This window comes from Hippoglossus hippoglossus, chromosome 11 (genome assembly GCF_009819705.1).
Source record: "Hippoglossus hippoglossus isolate fHipHip1 chromosome 11, fHipHip1.pri, whole genome shotgun sequence".
NCBI lineage: Eukaryota > Metazoa > Chordata > Actinopteri > Pleuronectiformes > Pleuronectidae > Hippoglossus > Hippoglossus hippoglossus.
In genome coordinates, this window is record NC_047161.1 from 19427076 (window position 1) to 19447614 (window position 20539).

The window sequence follows — 20539 nt, forward strand, 5'->3', positions numbered from 1 at the left end:
TCCCACCAGGACTGTGTGGACTGGTACAGGCTGCTCCTTTACCCTCCCTGACTCCACACTGTCCTGCTGCTGCATCTGTGGTAGCAGGTCAACCTTAAAATATACCAGCATGTAGACCTAATCCGTTACTAGTTGAGCAACACCCGGGTCAATTCGAGTGGAACCATGGATGTGGAAGTCCAGTGGAGGGTTACATTACAAGTTGCACATAAATTTGCCAAAGTTTAACCATAATATGACTTCTGATGACAAGTTAAATGGGTGAGAAATATTTTCTCAAAACACTTGCAACAGTGTAGTCATATCCTTCAAATATCCTTAAAATATCCTTCAATTTGAACCAAAAAAAACAAATTTCAAAAGATTGAAACTCAATCAGCATAAAGCTCTTTTCAAAGTTGAGAAACTATTACATCACACAGTTCTTTCAGTATTGATCAAGCTGGTGTCATTTTAATTCAAATTAAGTTAAAGCTCAGCTTCATATAACTTAAAATCTAATACATTTATTGTTTCTCCATGTGATCACAGTGACTTTATACAATGTTGCCTCTTTTAGTGAGGTTTTCTTTGGTTGTTTTTTTCTCACTTGTCGAGGGCCAAGGACAAAGGATGTTGCACCTTGTTAAGCCATAAGAGACAACTTGTGAATTTGATGGATAAGAATCTAGACCGCTACAGAGCCTAAAGTGGTTTGCACATGACTATAAACACAGAAAACCTCTTAAGTCGGGTCTAGAAGGTGTTTTGTGGTCACCTATCATCTGGGCGAGGTGGAAATTCAGACATCTGCAAACAGGCACTTGAAACTCAGGTTTCCAGTTTCAAGAACTGCACAGGGTACAATGTCCAAGATGACAGTAGAATTCACTAGTGTGATGAATAACCTAATACAGGCTTGTAATAAAAATACTATATAATGTAATATTGAATTACAAGGGATTTAGTAGCACCCCCCCTCTGTACACTACACACTAACTCTGAACATTTCGAAGACATTTTAGGTTTACATACAGTGCAATTGGAGACTGTCCAAGACTCAATACTTAGATCTACTGTCACAAATTTAAATGAAAAAAAATCTAAACCAGGCCAATCTACCCTGCTGTCTGTGACCTGTCTCACTGAGTTATTTCTATTTAAAATTATGGTGATATGTAATTTGTGATATGCCTCACATGAAATCCTCATGTTTATATGAAATCATCGTCAAGGGGATTTGGCACCAAAGACCCTGTTTACTTTCACCGGTTGCTCGTCCACTGGCTCATTCCCCTGCCGCTTAAAGAAACCCAATCTGGGTCCCTTTGTACTTTGGAACTACTCACCTACTTCTAAACCTCCACTCATTTCTTAGGGTGTTACAAGGGCAGTCTGGGACAACGTGATGTATGATAGCATCAACGCATGCACGGCACCGAGACCTTTCTCTTCAACCTCCATCGACTCAATCACACTGTAGCGACTTATCTTAATTATAATGACAGCAGAGCACTTCATTCAGAATCAAGGTGGCCTTCTGTGTGCTCTATAGAACAGGTTACATGAGGACAGCAGGATTTAGGATTCTGTGGAGAGGCAACGTCGATATTATGACTGTTTCCAGTCAAGAGTCTTTGTTTTCTCTATTGATATATTCACTTGGAAACACTACACAAACACACACGACTGATTCTTATACTAAAGTGTCATACTTATTGTGTCATATCTTTTTGTAAATGTAAAAGTTCTTCTAAGTTACAAAGACCAAAGTCTGTTGCCATGGTGTCACAGAAAACTCCTCAAGGTCCTGACACACATTTTGTTTTGCATAAAGCATCTGCGTCACAAAGTAACATGCCCGTCTACTTACACTTTTTACTGTGACATATAGAGACATGTTTATGTGCACCAGTAGGTAAAGAGACAAGGAAGGCAAAAGAGAAAGACATGAAGCAGACTGACGAGATGCTTAATTCATTATTTCACAGTTTGTCCAAGGTGAGACATTAAATAGTAAATTAATTATTTGCATTTACAGAGCAATAATCTAGTCATAATGACTGATCACTACAGGTCACATCCACTATTCATATTGTGATTCTTCATCTCTCATAAGTTCACATGGTATCTGAGGTAATTTGTGATTCAACCCCTTGCCAGGGTCTTGCCTTTTGATTATGGAACAACTTGTTATTCCCTGTGAGCCACAGTCCGGGAAAGAAACTGTATAATTATTGTATTATGAAGCTGGCTATGGTGGAAGAGGTGAATTGTCAACTGCTCACATAATCAGAACCGGATGCATCATCCTCACAACCAGCCCTCCACACACACTTAACCACACTTTGTGTTGCACGTAATGATCATGAAGTGAAACCTGAATGTTCTTAGGGACCATGTTCTCTGAAATACCTTCTCTATGCCAAATGCAAGACCACAGGGCATTATGGTAAAGGCCTGACTGTGCCCTGTTCTGAGGGCTCATTGGTTCAGATGTTTGACTAGAAACATTTTAGACAAAGAAAAGTCAAATTCCTGTTCAAACAGCATAAATAACTCCAACCATTGAAGAAGTTTCAGGGACATTTCTGTCCTTTATACATTGAAGAGATTTTGAGTTCATTCTATCAATCTGATTTCTGACTTTTATTTACTAATATGAATAAAACCTTTACCCCAAAATCGTATCCATTTACTTTATAAGTACTCCAGCTTTAAAAGACATCACATTTTGAGGGTATAGGCAGTATATATTAACATCAAAGCCAGTATGAAAACAAAAGGTGAGGAAATAATAATATATGATCTACAGACTCAGTATTCCTCCCAGAGACTCCATGGGTTTTTGTCCCAATTGAATTATTTATTTATGAAGCAACTGGATGGTAGATGTTATAGGTCACTTGGCTATAGGTTGAATCAGATAGTGATTCAGCCATTTGAGTTTTAGAACATCATTAATGTTTCAATTCAATTTCAAGGTTCAATGTATTTGTATAGCGCCGAATCATAATATATTTTATCTCAATGCACTTTATATATAAAGTAAGGTCGAGACCTTGAAAATAAATAATAAAATAATGAAAGGTAAAGGTATTCACTCTGCACCTCTTTGATTATCTTTGGAAAAACTAACAGACTGTACAGTTTGAACTCAAACAGGTCATTCCAGGTCAAAGACAGTTTCACTGAGCATCTGAAACTGAAACTAGTAACACAACACATCCTCCAGTCACATTTCTACATTTTTGTGACTTGTCAGATTTTTCTCTGTGTAAAATGCTTACGCTTGTTAAAAGGATCAGTTCATTGCTGGCTGTGGTATTTGCTGACATTAAGATAAATCCACAATATTACCAGCCCTATCTTTACAGATATAGCCATTTTCCCCTGCATTAGGTCTGACAGGTACTCTTGAAACAGAGGTCAGATCCAATCCCATATTACCACAACTTCTAGTAATAATGAACAGTTTTAATCTGAATCTACCTGAGTGCATTCCAGTTCATTTTATCCACACTTTTGTCTGGACTCTAAAGATCAGTCCGTTGCTCTTAATGGTTAAAAGCTTTAACAGTCACCTGTTAAAATCTAAAACTATTGTACTTGTTTCACAATGATGCAAAAGTTTCATTCTTTTGAAGGCACACCTACAGGGACACAAAGTAGAAATCTATCTGTATTACGGTGCAGGCGGGGTTCAGAGAGGTTGCCCTGGGGTTGAAATAACCCATTCACATTGAGGTATATCAGAGTGAGTAATGCTGCCATTTCTCGAAGCAAACCTGATCAGTGTGGCACTTTAATTATGCAAGCTGCCTGCTAACTTCCTGGTTGTCCCACTCTTTATATCTCAAAGGTAGTAAGTTGTTTCTGAAACACTTTTTATCTTATTTGTTGAAATCCTCTTCATAGCATGAATAAAGTTATCTGAAAACAAGAAAAAAAACTGGTGTCTTTGGCCCTCTCAGTTGTAACAAAGGCAACCAGACCGAATTAAGTGATCGGCTGACGTTCCTGTCCGTCACTAACCGACCAGCCTGCCTGTGACCATATAATAAGAAATATAATCTTCTAGCAGTTGTCAGTCAGTGCAAGTTCCTTTATCTTTAAAGGCATTAGGCCTTTTGGGGTTTTGCTATTGCTACATAGCTAGCGTTACCATAAACAGCTGAAGAAACATTGTGAGTTCAGCAACTAACTTAACTCATTTAATCTCCAAGCTGTGTCCAGCACAAGAAAGCAATGCTAATGCTAAGTTTTGTTTTGCTTCTACTTCAATCACGTCTCTGCTTCTATCGAAGTTGGCAAGTTCACCAGTTGGTCCCAGTCCGGTTGGCCAACCCTGTAATTTTCTGATAGTCAAAGTGCCTTTCAAAGAACGTAATCTAATATTTTATGCAACTGGCTGAAGCCCTCTGTCAACATCCATCGCCACCACTCTCTCCTGGAAAGAGGCTACACTCTGTGGCAGAGAAAACGTACATGTGGTGCCTTTAAATCAAACATCTTCCTCAATTTTAAACATCCATTTCCATCTCAAGAATCACTTGGAGCAGTGCTTTCTTTTTTAGGGACAGAGTTAAAACACATTTACACTTGGAGGAAGCCCTGTAGAACTATAGCTGATCTGATCAGGCAGATCCACTGGAGCAAGTTCCGATTTGGTGTACCTTATCTTTGATTTTAAACATCTAAATATATCAGAGATCGACTATGTTGTGCCATAATGCATTAAACGTGATACCATAAAATGGTGTGCCTTTCGGCATTCAATAAATGTAGTTATCAAAATAAAATATTAAATATTAATATTTTATCATTAATATTAAATAATAACTTTAATTGATTAAAGTTACCTCGGGGCACCACCCTTCAAAGGAAGGGAAAAGATAGCCAATTTATTGATTAAGTCTCATAAAAGTACTAACTACAAATTTGGAACTCTGATTAACAATTCAATTAATAACTATAACCAAAATTACCATATAGATAGTTAGCTAAGTTGAAGGATATGGAGTTCTTGACAGTGTAGAGGTTGGCAAAATTCACTTATGCAACATTAATGAAAAAACATTTGTGAAAGAAAAACATTTATTATGAATATAATAAAGTATAAAAACACAAATTACTAACGGTGTAATTACTAAACAAAGATAGGTATGTGAGTGTCTGTGTGAGTCAGCATGCTTTCAAAATGGCGGCTGGCCAAAATGATAACACCCTTCCCCCCCCTATTGGAATGTTTACGACCTGTGGAGATAATTAGGTGAAGAGTTATGCATGTGTCTGTGTGTGTGCCAAATTAGAGAAGGTTGCTAGATGCATGCAAGGAAGGACTGAAGAGCATAACTAACATTAAATCTCTCAACAACTTATAACCACAATATCACAACACCACAAATCAAACTTATAAACATCACACAGAATCGAATAAACAGTCTTGCTTAGCCTAGTATAATTATTAAGCCCAGTTGTGTTACCCGTCCGTGGAAAGGGGAAAAAGAGTTGCTGTGCAGTTCGCAGTTCTGTGAAGTCGTCTTGCTGGTTTGTGTGGCTCCCGCCTTAGTGATTCTGTTGAGCTCTGCAGCTCAGTTGCTGGCTGAAGTTTTCCAGCAGGACATCGAGTCGCTGCTTGAAGGGTTGGTAGAGCTTGGAGTGCGAGGAGGATTCCTTGGTGAGATGAGCTGGAAGCTGCACCTTTGTGCTCCTCTCGAAGAGTTGGATGGAAAGAGAAGATGTGAGCTGGGGAAGCCAGGCTTCTTCCCTCGGCGATGCAGGAAAAGAGGCTCGACAGCCTTCTCTCCGTGAAGGGAGTGTAGAAAGAGAGCTCGACAGCCTTCTCTCCGTGGACGGATTGTAGAAAGAGAGAGAAAATAGGGGGAACAGGCCTTATATTGGCCCGGTGACCTCACAGGTCATGGGGTCCAGAGTGACCAATGGGAGTTGAAACCTGTGTCCCTGGGGGGGTTTTCACACCTCTGTGACGTTGATGGCCCCTGGGAGACTGAGTCCTGGAGGGACATGCGGCTTCAGGCTTTTGATGGCCCCTGGGAGACTGAGTCCTGGAGGGAAATGCGGCTTCAGGCTTTTGATGGCACATGTAGGGCGAAGTGTGGTTTCACCAAAAACCATGTCCCAACAACTATCTAGTCGAAAAACAAACAAATATTAAGAATATATGTGTAATTATTTTTTATGTTTTGCTTTGCTTTTTACCATCATCAGTGTCGGATAAAAAAAAAAGACATGATGAGCAATACCTGGTGTTCAGCAGACGTCGTGGGAGGAGCTCAGTTTGCCTGGTCATTCGGTTCTCAGTCATCTCCCTGACCAAGGCCCATCTTCCTTAGTTCCGCATTTTATGCACCAACTCTAGAAAGGGTCCTGGTGGTTCCAAACTTCTTTCATTTCACAATTATTGAGGTCACTGTGCTCCTGGGAACACTCCAATCTTTAGAAATGGTTTCAAACCTTTTTTCTGATCTGTGAATCACAACCATTTTTATCCCAGGTCTACGTCGAGTTCCTTGGACTTAATGGCCTGGTTGTGACCTGACATGTAGCAATAGTTGAGAAAACGTTCTAAACTTATATGTCCATTGATCTCAATTAGATATATCTGTACAGTCACATGTTTAGTGTCATTATAAATATCTTTGTTACTTTAACTGCTGTTGAATAAATGAATGAATACATTGACTGGGTCATGGTGACAAAATATTCCAGTGCTTATCTAAAAAAAAGCATTTCCCGGAGCCACCGAGAGAAAGGGTCAACTGAGAACACGGAAGGGTGGAGTGAAAACAACGGTCAACTCTCACGCTTCTCCCTCTCTATTGTGTGACCACACATTAGTCTGAGGGGCAGCAGCCGCTCCTGATCTGCTCTGCAAAAATCCCAAAGAAGGAAAGTGGAGAACGGGATGTTAACGTGAGGGATGGCTTACTCCTAAAAGGTTTCATTGTGGCCAGGAAACATTAGCTGGGATTGAGTTCTTTGGGAAATGCCTGGTGCAGTTTATGGAGAGGAGGGAAGCATTTTTGTGTCATGTTAACCCAGTAAGAATTTGGTGTGGGAGGGAATATCATAAAATCCTCATGACATTAACTTAGAACCAGATCCACTCGTTGCTGTACATCAATATCCACTGTTTAGTACTGCTGTGTACTACCTGCATCTAATAATATATATAATTATAGTATTATATTTTAACCATGAAGTTAAAGAAAGCAACTGCTGTCCAGTAGGGACAAGATTTAACAAAGTTTAAACATCGGGTTTTCTTTCAATACGAGATGTTTTCAAAGCAGTAAAGTCAAATATCAAATATATAATATATGCTGTGAGTTCTATGGTGTGGCCTCTAGTGGAATATCTATGTTGCATGCGTAGTAATATCAAGTATGTGAACAATTCACGATGCATCTGATTGTCCACACAAACATGACCGAGGTACAATCCATGAACCATGTGGCTGGAACAGTGGATTTGGAGACGTCCTAAATCCACTGCTCCGTGTGTTAGACCATGTTATCGTTGTTCTCAGACGCCCAGATCTAATTGTACCACTGCAATGGTTTTTGAGTGATTTTTTTGACTATGCTTTATATGCCATTGATGTTTTACAAAAAATGACTGTGCAAACGTCTTTGTAATAAAAATGACTTAAAACAACACTATATTTAATATTAGGCCTGTTTTCAAAGGTACTAGAATAAGAAAATCACATGGTGAATCTCCTGCATAACAAAGATATAATAAAAGAGGCCTTGTTCTTTGTTTCAATACGGTTGCAGACATGTAGGGCCTTCAGCTTAATCAGGTTCGGGTCTTCACTAAAGATTCTTCTAGACTTCTTAGATATATTTGGCAGCTGCAGTGATTAACATTACAATACTGGAAAATACACAGAATAACTTTACTTCTGTAATATTTTTTAATTCAATTTATATAATAGAGTAGCTACTGCCTGATGTACATAAAGGAAAACTTGGGTTAAATGCAGGCAAATGGCTGATTTCGAATAATACTCAGTATAAAGACTTGTACCTTCATGTGGTGCTTTCGTTGTGTTTGTAAGTGATTAAAGCAGAGACAGCTTCGTGTTATTAATCTTCTCTATAGTGCAATTTAATGTGCTGTGCTTCAAATTTAGATCAGAGAAAAAAAACAGTTCTACGCTTCATGTGTTCCTCTGGGAACAAACAACAAGTCGTGTTTTGACAAACTGGTTATACTTTAAAAAGAGAAAAGAAAACTGTTTACTTTGTTTCATGTGCAAATCAGACTTTCTGCCAAGGCTAAAAAGAACACAATGTGGTCTGAACTCCAAGTGAAACTATACTACATTATAAAGCATTTACTTGTTAGTACATATATTATAGTAATGAATTTGGCCCGGGGGCGAACGTCATCACTAAAAGCAGTTTCCATTGTATTTACTATCTACTTGTTTGGGTGCAGCTTTCCTAAAATACTGATTCTGAAAAACGAGGTCCTCCAGTAGCTGCAGGTCCGACCTGCACAACATTCAGGAGGAATTCCTGATCACTCTTCCTGTGGAGCAGCTTCAGTTCAGCCACATTCTTAGATTCTCAGACCTCGTTCAGACCTGGGATAAACATATGTCCAGAGTGATGTGCTAACAAGGGCTCAGCGCCAAGCACAGGTCTGAACACACCCCAATGTGCCCTGAGGTCCAATCGCTCAGACCACATTGGGAAGTGGTCTGGATGTGGCCACATTCTTTTCACTTTGTAAACGCAAATGCATCCAGGGCCATATACGAAGGAGCACCTACTCAGCCGACGCCCTCTGATCTGCTACAGTTTCCACATATTTTTATTCTTCTCAGTAACCATACATTGATTCATTGACATAATGACTGTTACTCATCTTATATTGGTAAAATCTTTCTTCATAGCTGCACGCATTTATTCATTCTGCTCCTGACCCTGTTCACCCGCTTTCTCCCTCTTTCTCACCGACACACAAACCTTTTTATCTGACACACCCAAAGTCTAAAGTCAGACTGGTAAAGAATGGTAAATGGTTTGTATATATGTAGCACTTTTCTGGTCCTGATGAACACTCAAAGTGCTTTACAGTTTTACATCCACGCATTCACACAAACATTCATACAGTGCATCTATGTGCATCATGTCTTCGCAAACACAAATGACAGTCGTGATTATTTGCAATTAAAGCAGGGAAGTGAGATTCGCTCTCAACAGGAAACACATTCAGGACACATTTTAATGGCGGGTGTGAACAGACAAACTTAGTACTGTCCACTTGTGATTGGATCTCTCAGGACGGATGTTATTACCAGGTCTGAACAGGGTCTCAGACGATCTGAGTTAAGGTCAGAGCTCGAACTGTCGGAGTCCACAAAAGTGTTTTGTGGACTATACCTTTAACCCTTGACTAAGGTGAGGATAGACTTCACAAAAAAAATATATATAACTTTTAACAATGGGAAAAAGTGAGGGATCCCTCTCCTAAAACAGACAGGAATGCAAAAGACATAAACAGCACATGAACGAAATAACAATATTTGTACACACAAATGTACACAATTAAATTTGGATTCACACCAACCTGTGAATAAATAAATGTAACTCTACTGTAAGTGTTGTTTATGCAATATAAATACAGTTCACTTACCATTAAATCCCGTACAATTAATAAAAGGTGACAAAAGCAGTGTTGACCCAATGTGATTAGGTGGACACAGGACACAGGATGAGCTCACCTGTGGCTAACGTTTACACCCAATGACTAAAATCCCTCAGCCAGTTACAATATAGTAGAACCACAATCTAAAAGATGTATAATAAAATTCTGGCTTAAAATGGATAAAGCTTCTCTATGTTTGCTGGAGGTATTTGGGATAATGTTAGTGCATAACTCACCATAAACAATCAAGTGGGCTTTAGATATTTTGATCCAGGAAAGTTAGATATTATAGCTTTAGTGGAGCTGACACTGAGAGGATGACTTGGATTGGCCATAAAGAACGGTCAATTAAATCAATCAAAATCTATTTGTACAGCCCAAATTCATAAATCCCAATTCTCCTTCTAGGGCTTTACAATCTGTGCAAGGTGTGACACCCGCTGTCCTCAACCCTCGACTATAGAAACACAGTGTCGAGGTATGAGAGTAAACATGTGCCTGTGTTTAGAAATGCCCGTCCAGTTATCTTTGTCCTATAATCATACAAATATAAACACAATCACATTTGGATCCACACCAATCTGTGACAGGTAAGGTTGCGTTTCAGACGCTGGGAGGTCCTGGTGCACTTTCACTGGTGGAAGTATGTCAGTGGGTTACATTGACACCAGCGCAGGGCTGTGGGGAGGGAGGAGCCGACGAAGTGGGTCACATGGTTTACACACTGACGTTGCCGCAGACAGAGCCGTCCTCCATATTCAGCGGAGCGGCGCCATCAACACACTCTGAACGGAGAACAGCGCATTCTGCACGTAACCCGAGGAAGACGAGACAAACATCCGAGGAAGAACTCTTCGCTCCTCAACGAAACCGTCGCTTTGATACGCAAGATTTTTTTCCCAGTTTTCCTGTAAAAAACTCGTCGTTTTTTCGGGACAGCCGACCGAAGCTGTGGCCGTCTTCATCGGCTCGTTCAGCCGCGTTCATCTTTAAATGTTGTAGCGTGTAACAGCCTCTCCCCCCGGGCTCATTCAGCGACTCCCCGGTTGCTGAACACTCGACAGAAACACGGCTTGTGCGCCGAGGTAGCAGAGGAGGAGGAAACCCCCCGAAAGCTCTCACAGGACATGGAGTCCACCAAAGCTGGTGAGTCAGAGTATTTGTAAATAAAGCTGGGTTAAATGGCAACCAGTGGAGCTGGTGTCACTTCCTGGTATTAGCTCAGTGAAACGAGTCCCGTGTTAGCGCTGCTAGCATGGAAACGACCTTGTGTTTTACGTGTTCTGACGGTTTTAAGATGTCCCACTCGTGTCTCGCGTGTTAAAGATGGCTCACAGCGTCAGTGGGCTGTTGCTATCACCTCGTCAGTTGTCAGTGGCAGCGCTGCAGTCGCCTCTCCTCACATGGACCCGTCCGCCTAGCCATGTGCGTCTGTGTTTACGCTCCCCGTGCGTCGCCGCCGATTGGCCGAGCGGCGCCGTGACGCGGACGTTGCATAATTTCTCGCAGGGAGACGCGCGTGGGGTCGGGCCGCGGATACACGTGAAGCTTCCTGCAGCAGATCGCGGTGACCCAGTTCTCCACCGGAAAGAACAAGCACACTCCACGTGGGGGCGTGTTTTATGAAAAAAATAAATATATATATATATATATATAATAAAAAAAAAGTTCTACTGCATTCAGATCCTATCTCTGTTATTATACTTGGGTACATTTAAATTGTACGATCCAATCAAGATATGTAAAAGTGTAAAAATATGGATAAATATAAGCACGGACAACAACAACAATAATAGCTGCAATAAACTATATACTATAATTACAATTAAATAAGTAAGTAGTTTGTATTTATAAAGTGATTTTCTAGTCTTGATGAAATAAGACACATAAGCTTTACAGCAAATCGAAATAGAAAAAGTCATATATAAGTATATACAGAAAGTAGAATAAGGATGGGTTAGTCTGCAGGTCTGTTTAATGTGCCACATATCCCTTTTTAGCTGAAAGTAGTTCCAGAAATGTAAAATGTGGTTTTAATGTTTATCCTTCAGTGAAATGATAGAAGCAATGATTTGACTGAACTGATCTTTTAACTGGGTAAGATCTGAACTATTTATCCCCATAATGTCACATTATATAACATTTTATATTAACCTTTTAGTAAATGTCCTCAGCCCATTCTGATTGGTGTTAAATATTTGTTATAAAATCATCCAAATGAAACGTGAGCGTGGGCTGCCTAGATGTGACATGCATCTGTTACATTAGTACACATGCTGTCGGATGAATTAAAATCGACCCATTTCGATTTTTTTCCCCACTTGATCCATCTGTGATGGAGGCCGTGTCAGTGCCAGACTACCTACTACACATACCCTGGTGAGGCTGACATTATGTAATGGCCGTTACCTAATCACTGAGAATGGCAGGGGAAGACATCAGGTCAGGCTGTGTTGAGCATGGAGGGGGGGGCCTCAGCAGCAGCAGCCTGTCGCCCTCCTCCTACTGGCTGGGAAAGCTGTCGGCATATTATGATCTGCTCTCTTAATGTTAAGCCTATTGGTTGCACTGTAAAAAACAAAGATCCATTGTGAGCCGGTGGTAAAGTTACATTTCCTTTTAAAGGGAATTAGGTAGTATTACAAACAGTGAGAACCACCGTTCTGAGCACAGGGTTTGAAATTTGATGCTAAAAAACACAAACAAAAATTAAGATTAAACTGGGAAAAAATTCAATATTGTAGCTTCTTTAACCTAAAATACATGTTGAAGATGAATTAAAGTGATAAAGCTGGTGTCATCTCTTAGGACTTTTTGAATCAAATGCAATGGTTTCTATTGAAGACGTCAAGGATTTTTCTTGTTTATTTATTGTAGTTTTTAGTAGATTATTACAACTATTTAAGGTGTGGATGAATCCACAATTGGTGAACTATTGAGTATTTGACAATAATGGTTAAGGCTGGTGTTCACACAATGGTTAAAAGGGCTCAGCAGTTTCCAGAAACATTTCGTCATGGTTGTTTTTAGATGTTACTGTAACAGGGGAAATGGTGAATTTAGTGCACCACATTTTCTGCACTAGTGAGTATTGACAGTATTGAAGCTGTATAACACAGAGGAATTAGATGTGTGTGTGTGTGTGTGTGTGTGTGTGTCTGAAACACACACATCTAATTCCTCTGTGTTATACAGCTTCAATACACACACACACACACACACACAATGCTTGTTAAGAACACATTAGACTATGACAAACCTAATCTTTTAAAGGAAAAAATTAGACACATCACTTATGTTTTCCAGCTCAGAGCTCTGCACAGAGCTGAACCTCTGCTGCAGTCCCTGTTGTCATGGCCCATTTTTTTCTCTTCTCTGCAATTTACCACCAGGAGGCGTAATAGCCTACATCAGCTCGTCCAGCTCTGCCTCCAGCCCGGAGTCCTGCCTCAGCGACTCCTCTAACGTCAGCTACCAGTCGTCCTCCCCGCCACCTGGCTCCTCACCAGTCTGCCGCCAGCCGGGTCAGCCGGCTGACCCCACACTCCCTGCCGGTGGCCAAAACAATGCAGGGACTCAAAAGACCGGACGCTCCTCCTCTGTAAAATGTGGGATCACAAGTAAGACAACTATTTTTGTATGTGTGTGTGTGTGTGTGTGTGTGTGTACATAATATAGTCAGAAGTGTATTGAAAAGGCCTTTTTTCATTACTGATCAAACTGGGTTTTTTTTTTATGTGAAGGTGTTTTTTTTAGGAAGATTATTTTTAGTAGAAAGTAATGCTTGAGGTGGAAAATATTTTACAGCTTAAAAATTGTAAAAATAGTGTTATTTAAAAACGGAAAATTCATTATGAATTACACAGTCGGTAATTGTTTTAACTACCAACATTGATGTCGTAACCACGCAGCTGGTTTCAGCTAATTTCAGTTCACAATGACAATTGACGGTGAAACCACAAACAGATCTCAAACCAGTTTAGTGTCGTGACTCACTGTGCTCTGTTCAAAGTTCAATGTGATGATCTCATACGCCCTCAAATTCTATAATGCAGCCACACACCCATTGAATTTTTCATAATTACTTGGAATTATTGTGTTTTGTATTTATTGTTGTTGAATTTAATACATTTTCATTTAAGGAGCTCAAAATTTGTTATTTCAACACAAAGGTGCCTTTTCTCTTTCACTCTGACAATAATTTTTGTCTCAATAATACAATGGTTATTCTACTTATTCATTTTAGCCTAAATGCAGTTATATTTTTAACTTACAATAATAGCACATCCCAAAACAATCACAATTTCATAAGGTAAATCATATATTTCACTCTGGTTTGTTGCATTTGTGTCTTCACAGCATTTGTGAAACTGATGTTTTCACATTTGTCTTAAATGTCAGCTGTGATATAAATATGATGAATTCACACAACAAAACTGCCGATAAAATACAGTTTAATTGTTTTTGTGAACTGTAGAATGTAACTTTCACATGTTGCTCAAATCAACGGATGATCTGTAAGAATGTGTTTTTGTATCAATCAGAAATCAATGGCCTGGTGCTGCTGTGTAAGGTCTGCGGTGATGTGGCGTCTGGTTTCCACTACGGCGTCCATGCCTGTGAGGGCTGCAAGGTAAAGACAGATCTGCGAATCAGCACCACACACACAAAGCACGCACACGCGCGCGCACACACTCTCTCTCTCTCTCACACACACACACACACACACACACACACACACACACACACACACACACACACACATGGCAAGCATGCTGGACACACTGAATCAGTCTTTTTTACTGCAACACAGCAATGTGACTTTGGAATGGAGTTGAATTGGGTTACTGCAGGCACAGCCATCTGCACAGCTGCAACCAGAGACTCTGAAACTAGTACACTTTCCCCATCAGCCGCCCCCCCCATACTTCATGTTGCTGCGTGGCCTAGTTAAGTGGTGGAGCAGTGCACAGTGTCAAACTCACCACAGAACGCCTTGTAGGAAAGACACACACACACACACACACAGGTGCATGCTTGAGACAATTTTTTTAAATTAAACTTCGCTCCACTGATGATGACATTTACACCCCTCCGAACATAACAGACCATCGCATATGCTTGAATTCATTCAGTGTGACCCTCGGTCATGACACTGTGCTGTTTTGTCTTTGAACGCACAGGGCTTCTTCAGGAGGAGCATCCAGCAGAACATCCAATACAAGAAGTGCCTTAAGAACGAGAGCTGCCCCATCATGAGGATCAACAGGAACCGCTGCCAGCAGTGCCGCTTTAAGAAATGCCTGATGGTGGGGATGTCCAGAGACTGTGAGTATCTGCTGCGATCACTGCCCCAGCCTCATTAGAGCTGCACTCATTCACTCAGTCTCTCCAGAGCTGCAATCATCTGCTCCATCGCTTTGAAAAATGAACAGAGATCATTTATACTGGTTAATTGTTATGGTTATGTTGTAACTCTGTAAAATGAGGGGATATGGGGACCAAAGTTGTTATTGTTATTAAATTATAAAATAAATATCCTTATTAATAAATACATTTTTAAATCAATATTATTAAACATGTTTTTAAATTATTTTGAAAATTGTCTTGATGCAATAACAATTAGCCAATTGGCTGAGTTTATTGGATGATTTAATAATTCTATGGTTTTATAATGGATTTTAAAAGTTTTAATAATGGTGTATTTATAGAACACTATCTCTGTATTGGGACATTAAATAAAGACTCATTCAGTCAGAAAAAGATAATCGGATCCAAAATCCTTCAGTTTACTCCTACATTTACTAGAATTCAACTTTTATTGTGTGATATTGTTACATTGACACTGAGGACTTTGGTCAACAACATATTTCCAGAATGAGGAAGTTCCCCCTCATTGTGATAAGTGTCCCTTTACTTAAGTGCATCTAATGGTTGTTATGTTATAAATGCATCTCTTGAAGTAAACTAACTCAGCTCAGTGTAAGTGAAGTCATTACTGTCTACAGCACTGTCAAATTCTGCAAGTGAAAACATCTCTGATCATTTCCTCTCCTCACTGTTTAGCCGTGCGTTTTGGCCGAATCCCGAAGCGGGAGAAACAGCGCATGCTGCTGGAGATGCAAAGTGCCATGAACAACATGATGAACAACAGTCAGCTGCAAAACCAGCTGCACAGCAGCCAGACGCTACCTATCGCCAAGCCGCTGCCAGCCAGTGCCACAGAACCTACCTCAGAGTACGCCGGCCCCGGCCCCGGCCCCGCCCCCTCCCACTCTCCATCCTCCTTGCTTTGCTCCAACCCTTCAGACTCCAGCTCAGACCCCAAGCCCACCATGGCGATGGACATCAGCCCCAGCTCAGCCTCACTAGGTGCGCCTGACAGCGGGGAGGAGGAGGTGATCGGCTCGGTGACGAGGGCCCACCAGGAGACCTTCATGTACAACCAGGAGCAGAGTAACCTAATGGCTGAGGCCCAGGCCACCACTGGCCCCCTGGATAGCGGCTCTGATCAAAACGCAGCTAACTGCTGGAAAGAGGAGCAGCAGGATGCCTGGAACCACCACCACAATATGGCCAGCATGGCAGCACAGGACCCCTCCTCCAGCATGGGCCACCAGGGTCCAGAGGACAACAACCACTGCCCCTTCAGACTGTCCAGAAGCACCGCCAGCCACTGTCCAGCCTACACACACGGAGCCTTCAGATCTCCAGCTGCAGAGGACCCTGCCAACGGGGCCCACAGTGGGCACCAGTGGAGAGAAGGCCGACGGATGCATCTGGTGAGAAACAGCGAAGAGAGAGTGTGTGTGTGTGTGTGGGGGGGGGGCTTAAGTGTAGCACATTTTTAACACAAAGCTAATTGAAGAGGAATTAATACAAAAAACTCGATGAGGGTTAAGGGCAGAGGATGTCACACCCTGTTAAGCCCTGTGAGACAAATTGTGATTTGTGAATATGGGCTATACAAATAAAATTTGATGGATTGATTGATTGAAATTTAACATTAAACAGAGGGATTTTGGGAGCTTTATTTTCTAAAAAATAAGGTGCCTTCTTGGGCTAAATAGATGATGAAAACGAAATTTTTACCCTGATATTCTAGCAATATAGATAGTTTTATGTTTGCTTCAGCTAAAGAACATGTTTTCCATGTATTCCTCTGTCCGTTTCTCAGTTTTGTCCGATGAACACTTCTCCTCACGTGGACCCACAGAAATCTGGCCACGAGGTGTGGGAGGAGTTCGCCCACAGCTTCACCCCCGCCGTCAGGGAGGTGGTGGAGTTTGCCAAGAAGATCCCAGGCTTCAGAGATCTGTCCCAGCATGACCAGGTCAGCCTGCTGAAGGCTGGCACTTTTGAGGTACGCCATGTTTTAATAGTAATGATGATAATAATAATAATAAACTTTATTTATATAGCACTTCTCTTAAAGGGGACATAGCATGCCCATTTTACCACAAGTTGATATGGTTCCTTGGGGTCTGTAACATACTTTGGTCAAAATACCACAAGGATCATATAAAACAGCACCCTTTTTACCCTGTATAAAACAGCCCTCCACAGAGTGACCTGTTTTGAGTGCCTGTTCCTTTAAATGCTAATGAGCCAGCTCCCCCCTCCCTCCTCTCCCCCCATGATTTTAAACGATATAAATTACATATTTTATATGATATAAATTATCAAATATGCATCCCATACTTTGTATTCCCCTTCTGTTGTCCTGGAGTTTTAATTTTCCCAATCACATAATTAAATGTCCCCCTCTGCCCATCCACTACAAGCACACAAGCAGAGAGAGAGAAAGAGAGGGGGGGGGGCTATGAAGACCATCATTTACCCCCGAACCCCGACATTCAACGGGTACAACAACAAGCGGAGAAAGCAGAATCGCGGGCTGACCTTATATATACAGTCTATGGGGCTGACCAGCGGAGAAATGCTCGTCCCGTGTGAACAGCCAGGCGGCTGCGTGCTTGGGAATGGCGCTGCGCTTCCGCGTCCGGTGTAAACCCAGCGTAACGAGTGGGGGGGCTCTGTGTGTTTGTGCCAGTGTTACAGTAGCGCTGAACACTGCGGAAGTCTTCCACACTGCTGGCTGTGTGGCGCTGACACAAATTCCAGCTCACGCATGGGAGAGCGAGCGGTCGCTCCCGAGCAACTGCTGCAGCCTCCCAGTCCCAACGATCCAGACAAATGCCACATGTGAGTGAATCGCGGGCTGACCAGCGGAGAAATGCTCGTCCCGTGTGAACAGCCCGGCTGCGTGCTTGGGAACGGCGCTGCGCTGCCTCGCAGCCTCGCAGCCTCGCTGCCTCCGGTGTAAACCCGGCGTAACGAGTGTGGGGGGACGGGGGGTGGGCCAAGACCATGTAGGGAGACTTCCAGTACCTTGTTACGACACAATACACAGGAAGCTCATTCGAGTCACTCAAGCATGACGTTTCTGACTTAGAGGAACTATAACAAAATGCGCAAGTGTTTTTTTCCCAGAGTTTTTGGGTTGGTAGACATGCCAGATACCCACATTAACCTGTAGAAGCACTAACAAAGTGGAATTTGCATGCTATGTCCCCTTTAACAATGTTACAAAGGGCATTCACAAAAAATGAGATGAAATAAAAGTCTGGTACGTGTTCTGCAGGTGCTCGTGGTCCGTTTCGCTTCTCTCTTTGACGTGAAGGACCGAACCATAACCTTTCTGGGTGGGAAGAAGTACAGCGTGGACACTCTGAGGGCCATGGGCTCCAGCGACCTCCTCAACTCCATGTTTGACTTCAGTGAGAAGCTCACCAACCTGGGCCTCAGTGAGGAGGAGATGAGCCTCTTCACTGCCGTGGTTCTCGTCTCTGCAGGTAGGTTTTGTGACGTTTCTAGTTACTCATCCTTTCCCTTGACAGTACCACAGAATGGTTCTTTTTAGCAGAAAAAACACCAATACATACCACCCATCCCCTTCATTTGTATTTGTATAATTGTATTTCTTTATATTTTGTGTTATCTTTTTTGTCATTTGAAGCACTTGGCTACATATTTGTATAAAAGAGTTTTTATGTCGTCATTTAACCGATACATCAGTGTGACCCCTAGTTTCTCGTCCTCTGGACTTGAATGCCATTCACCAGCCTTACGCTGACCTTTGTGTCGCTCATCCCTCCAGATCGCTCCGGCATCGAGAACGTGAACTCTGTGGAGATGCTGCAGGAGACGCTGATCCGCGCACTGCGGAGCCTCATCACCAAGAACCACCCCAACGAGTCGGCCATCTTCACCAAGCTGCTGCTCAAACTGCCCGACCTGCGCTCGCTCAACAACATGCACTCTGAGCAGCTGCTGGCCTTCAAGGTCCATTCCTGAAGTTTCCTTGAATACTTGATCCCCACTCCTCCCCCTGTCCCCCCCACGGGCGGCTTGTCAGCAAACTTGGAGACCACCGGCTGGAGACCACCCGCTTCGCCAAACTTCCCAGAAATCCACACCTGCACCTCCCTCTGCCTATAGACTGAACTATAGCCGGAACATGACATTTAAAGGGGGAGGAGGACCATGAAATGTTATTGTACTGTACTGTAGGGCGTAACTGCCTGTGTGATGGTAATGCATACATACAGACACACTGATTGATGTACATGTTTCCTGTGTTTGTGTGTAGCATAATGTGCGTTTGCGACCGTACAAACGTTAGAAGCACTTTTCTGTATAGTGTAGACTGGTATTTTTTGCATTCATAGTGCAATATGTGACTGCTTTTTGATTTGAGCTGTATAGTGAGGAGTCGAGAAGCTTGTGTACGTGTATTCAGTGAAATACATGAATTTGAATAGGTGCTGTGCTAGTGTGATCAGTGGAAAATGTTAAGCTAAAAAAATAAATAACGAACAGACGACAATTAGAGGAATGTGGACGTGAAGCTGCGTAACCGTCTCAGCTTCACACTTTGGTCCTCGGAGAAATCAGAGAATGTTTCATTTGATCGAGATAAACAGAAGAAGGCGATGTCTCATCTGAAGCTTTCTCTCATGCAGTTGTGTGTGTACTATGCTGTGTTTCTGTCAGTTGCAGGATATTTTTCTAGATTATTTGGGCATTGTGACAAATCAAATGTATCGTGTCACTCTGTTGCTTGGCGACAGGATTTCTACTCAGATCAGTGGAAACACTGAACCATTGAAATCAAAGTTTGAACTTTAAGCGTCTTGATGATACATTTTCTCTTCTCTTCTATATTTTTTTCCAAAAACAAAACAAAAAAACATATTTCTGAGATTCCAGTGTCTGCTGTCCTCCTATTGCTGGGTCATGTTGAGTTTCCTGGTCAGGCACCTAATGTTGCTGACACTCGCTGTCACCAGCAACTTCCACTTGCTTGAATGAACTTAATTTCTTTTTCATTTAACAAAACTGTACAGACTTTAGTTGAGCATAGTTAAACTTAATAGGTAGGACTGTTCTACATAAAAACAAAAAAAATGACTGTAATATCACTGAAGTGATTGTAGCTTAAAGAAATAAGCTGAGTCGAGGTGACATCTGAGTTGCTGGTGTTAAGATAGTTTTTGTGATGCCATCTTTTCGTTCCAATGTTAAATTCAGAATGTCTGGTCTTGGATATCCAGAGCTTCTGTCTTTGTGTTAACATTGCTAAACTGTGGCTCTGTTCTCCTCTGTGAAAGGATTGCAGTATGCATAGATTTCTATATAAATATATACACATACTATCATACATACATAACTGTATAGATGATTATATCTATATGAATAAATTTTCTAAATGCAGTTCTTGCTGTGGAGTGGTTTGTGTCTGAATTGAGTACAATCTGTTTATCACATGCTTGTTCAAATTAACAATGGAAAATGTATTCATTTGAGAATTTTA

General features: G+C 41.6%; 1 protein-coding gene across 1 annotated transcript; it reads left to right on the forward strand.

Annotated features, from left to right (window-relative positions):
* The first annotated feature begins 10405 nt into the window (after positions 1-10405).
* nr1d2b (nuclear receptor subfamily 1, group D, member 2b) lies at positions 10406-20528 on the forward strand. The gene is made up of 8 exons (XM_034600702.1): positions 10406-10809; positions 13056-13283; positions 14208-14296; positions 14847-14991; positions 15730-16445; positions 16841-17026; positions 18308-18518; positions 18824-20528. The coding sequence occupies exons 1-8, from the start codon at positions 10791-10793 to the stop codon at positions 19018-19020; spliced, it is 1791 nt and encodes a 596-aa protein (XP_034456593.1). The 5' UTR covers positions 10406-10790; the 3' UTR covers positions 19021-20528.
* The last annotated feature ends 11 nt before the right edge of the window (positions 20529-20539 follow it).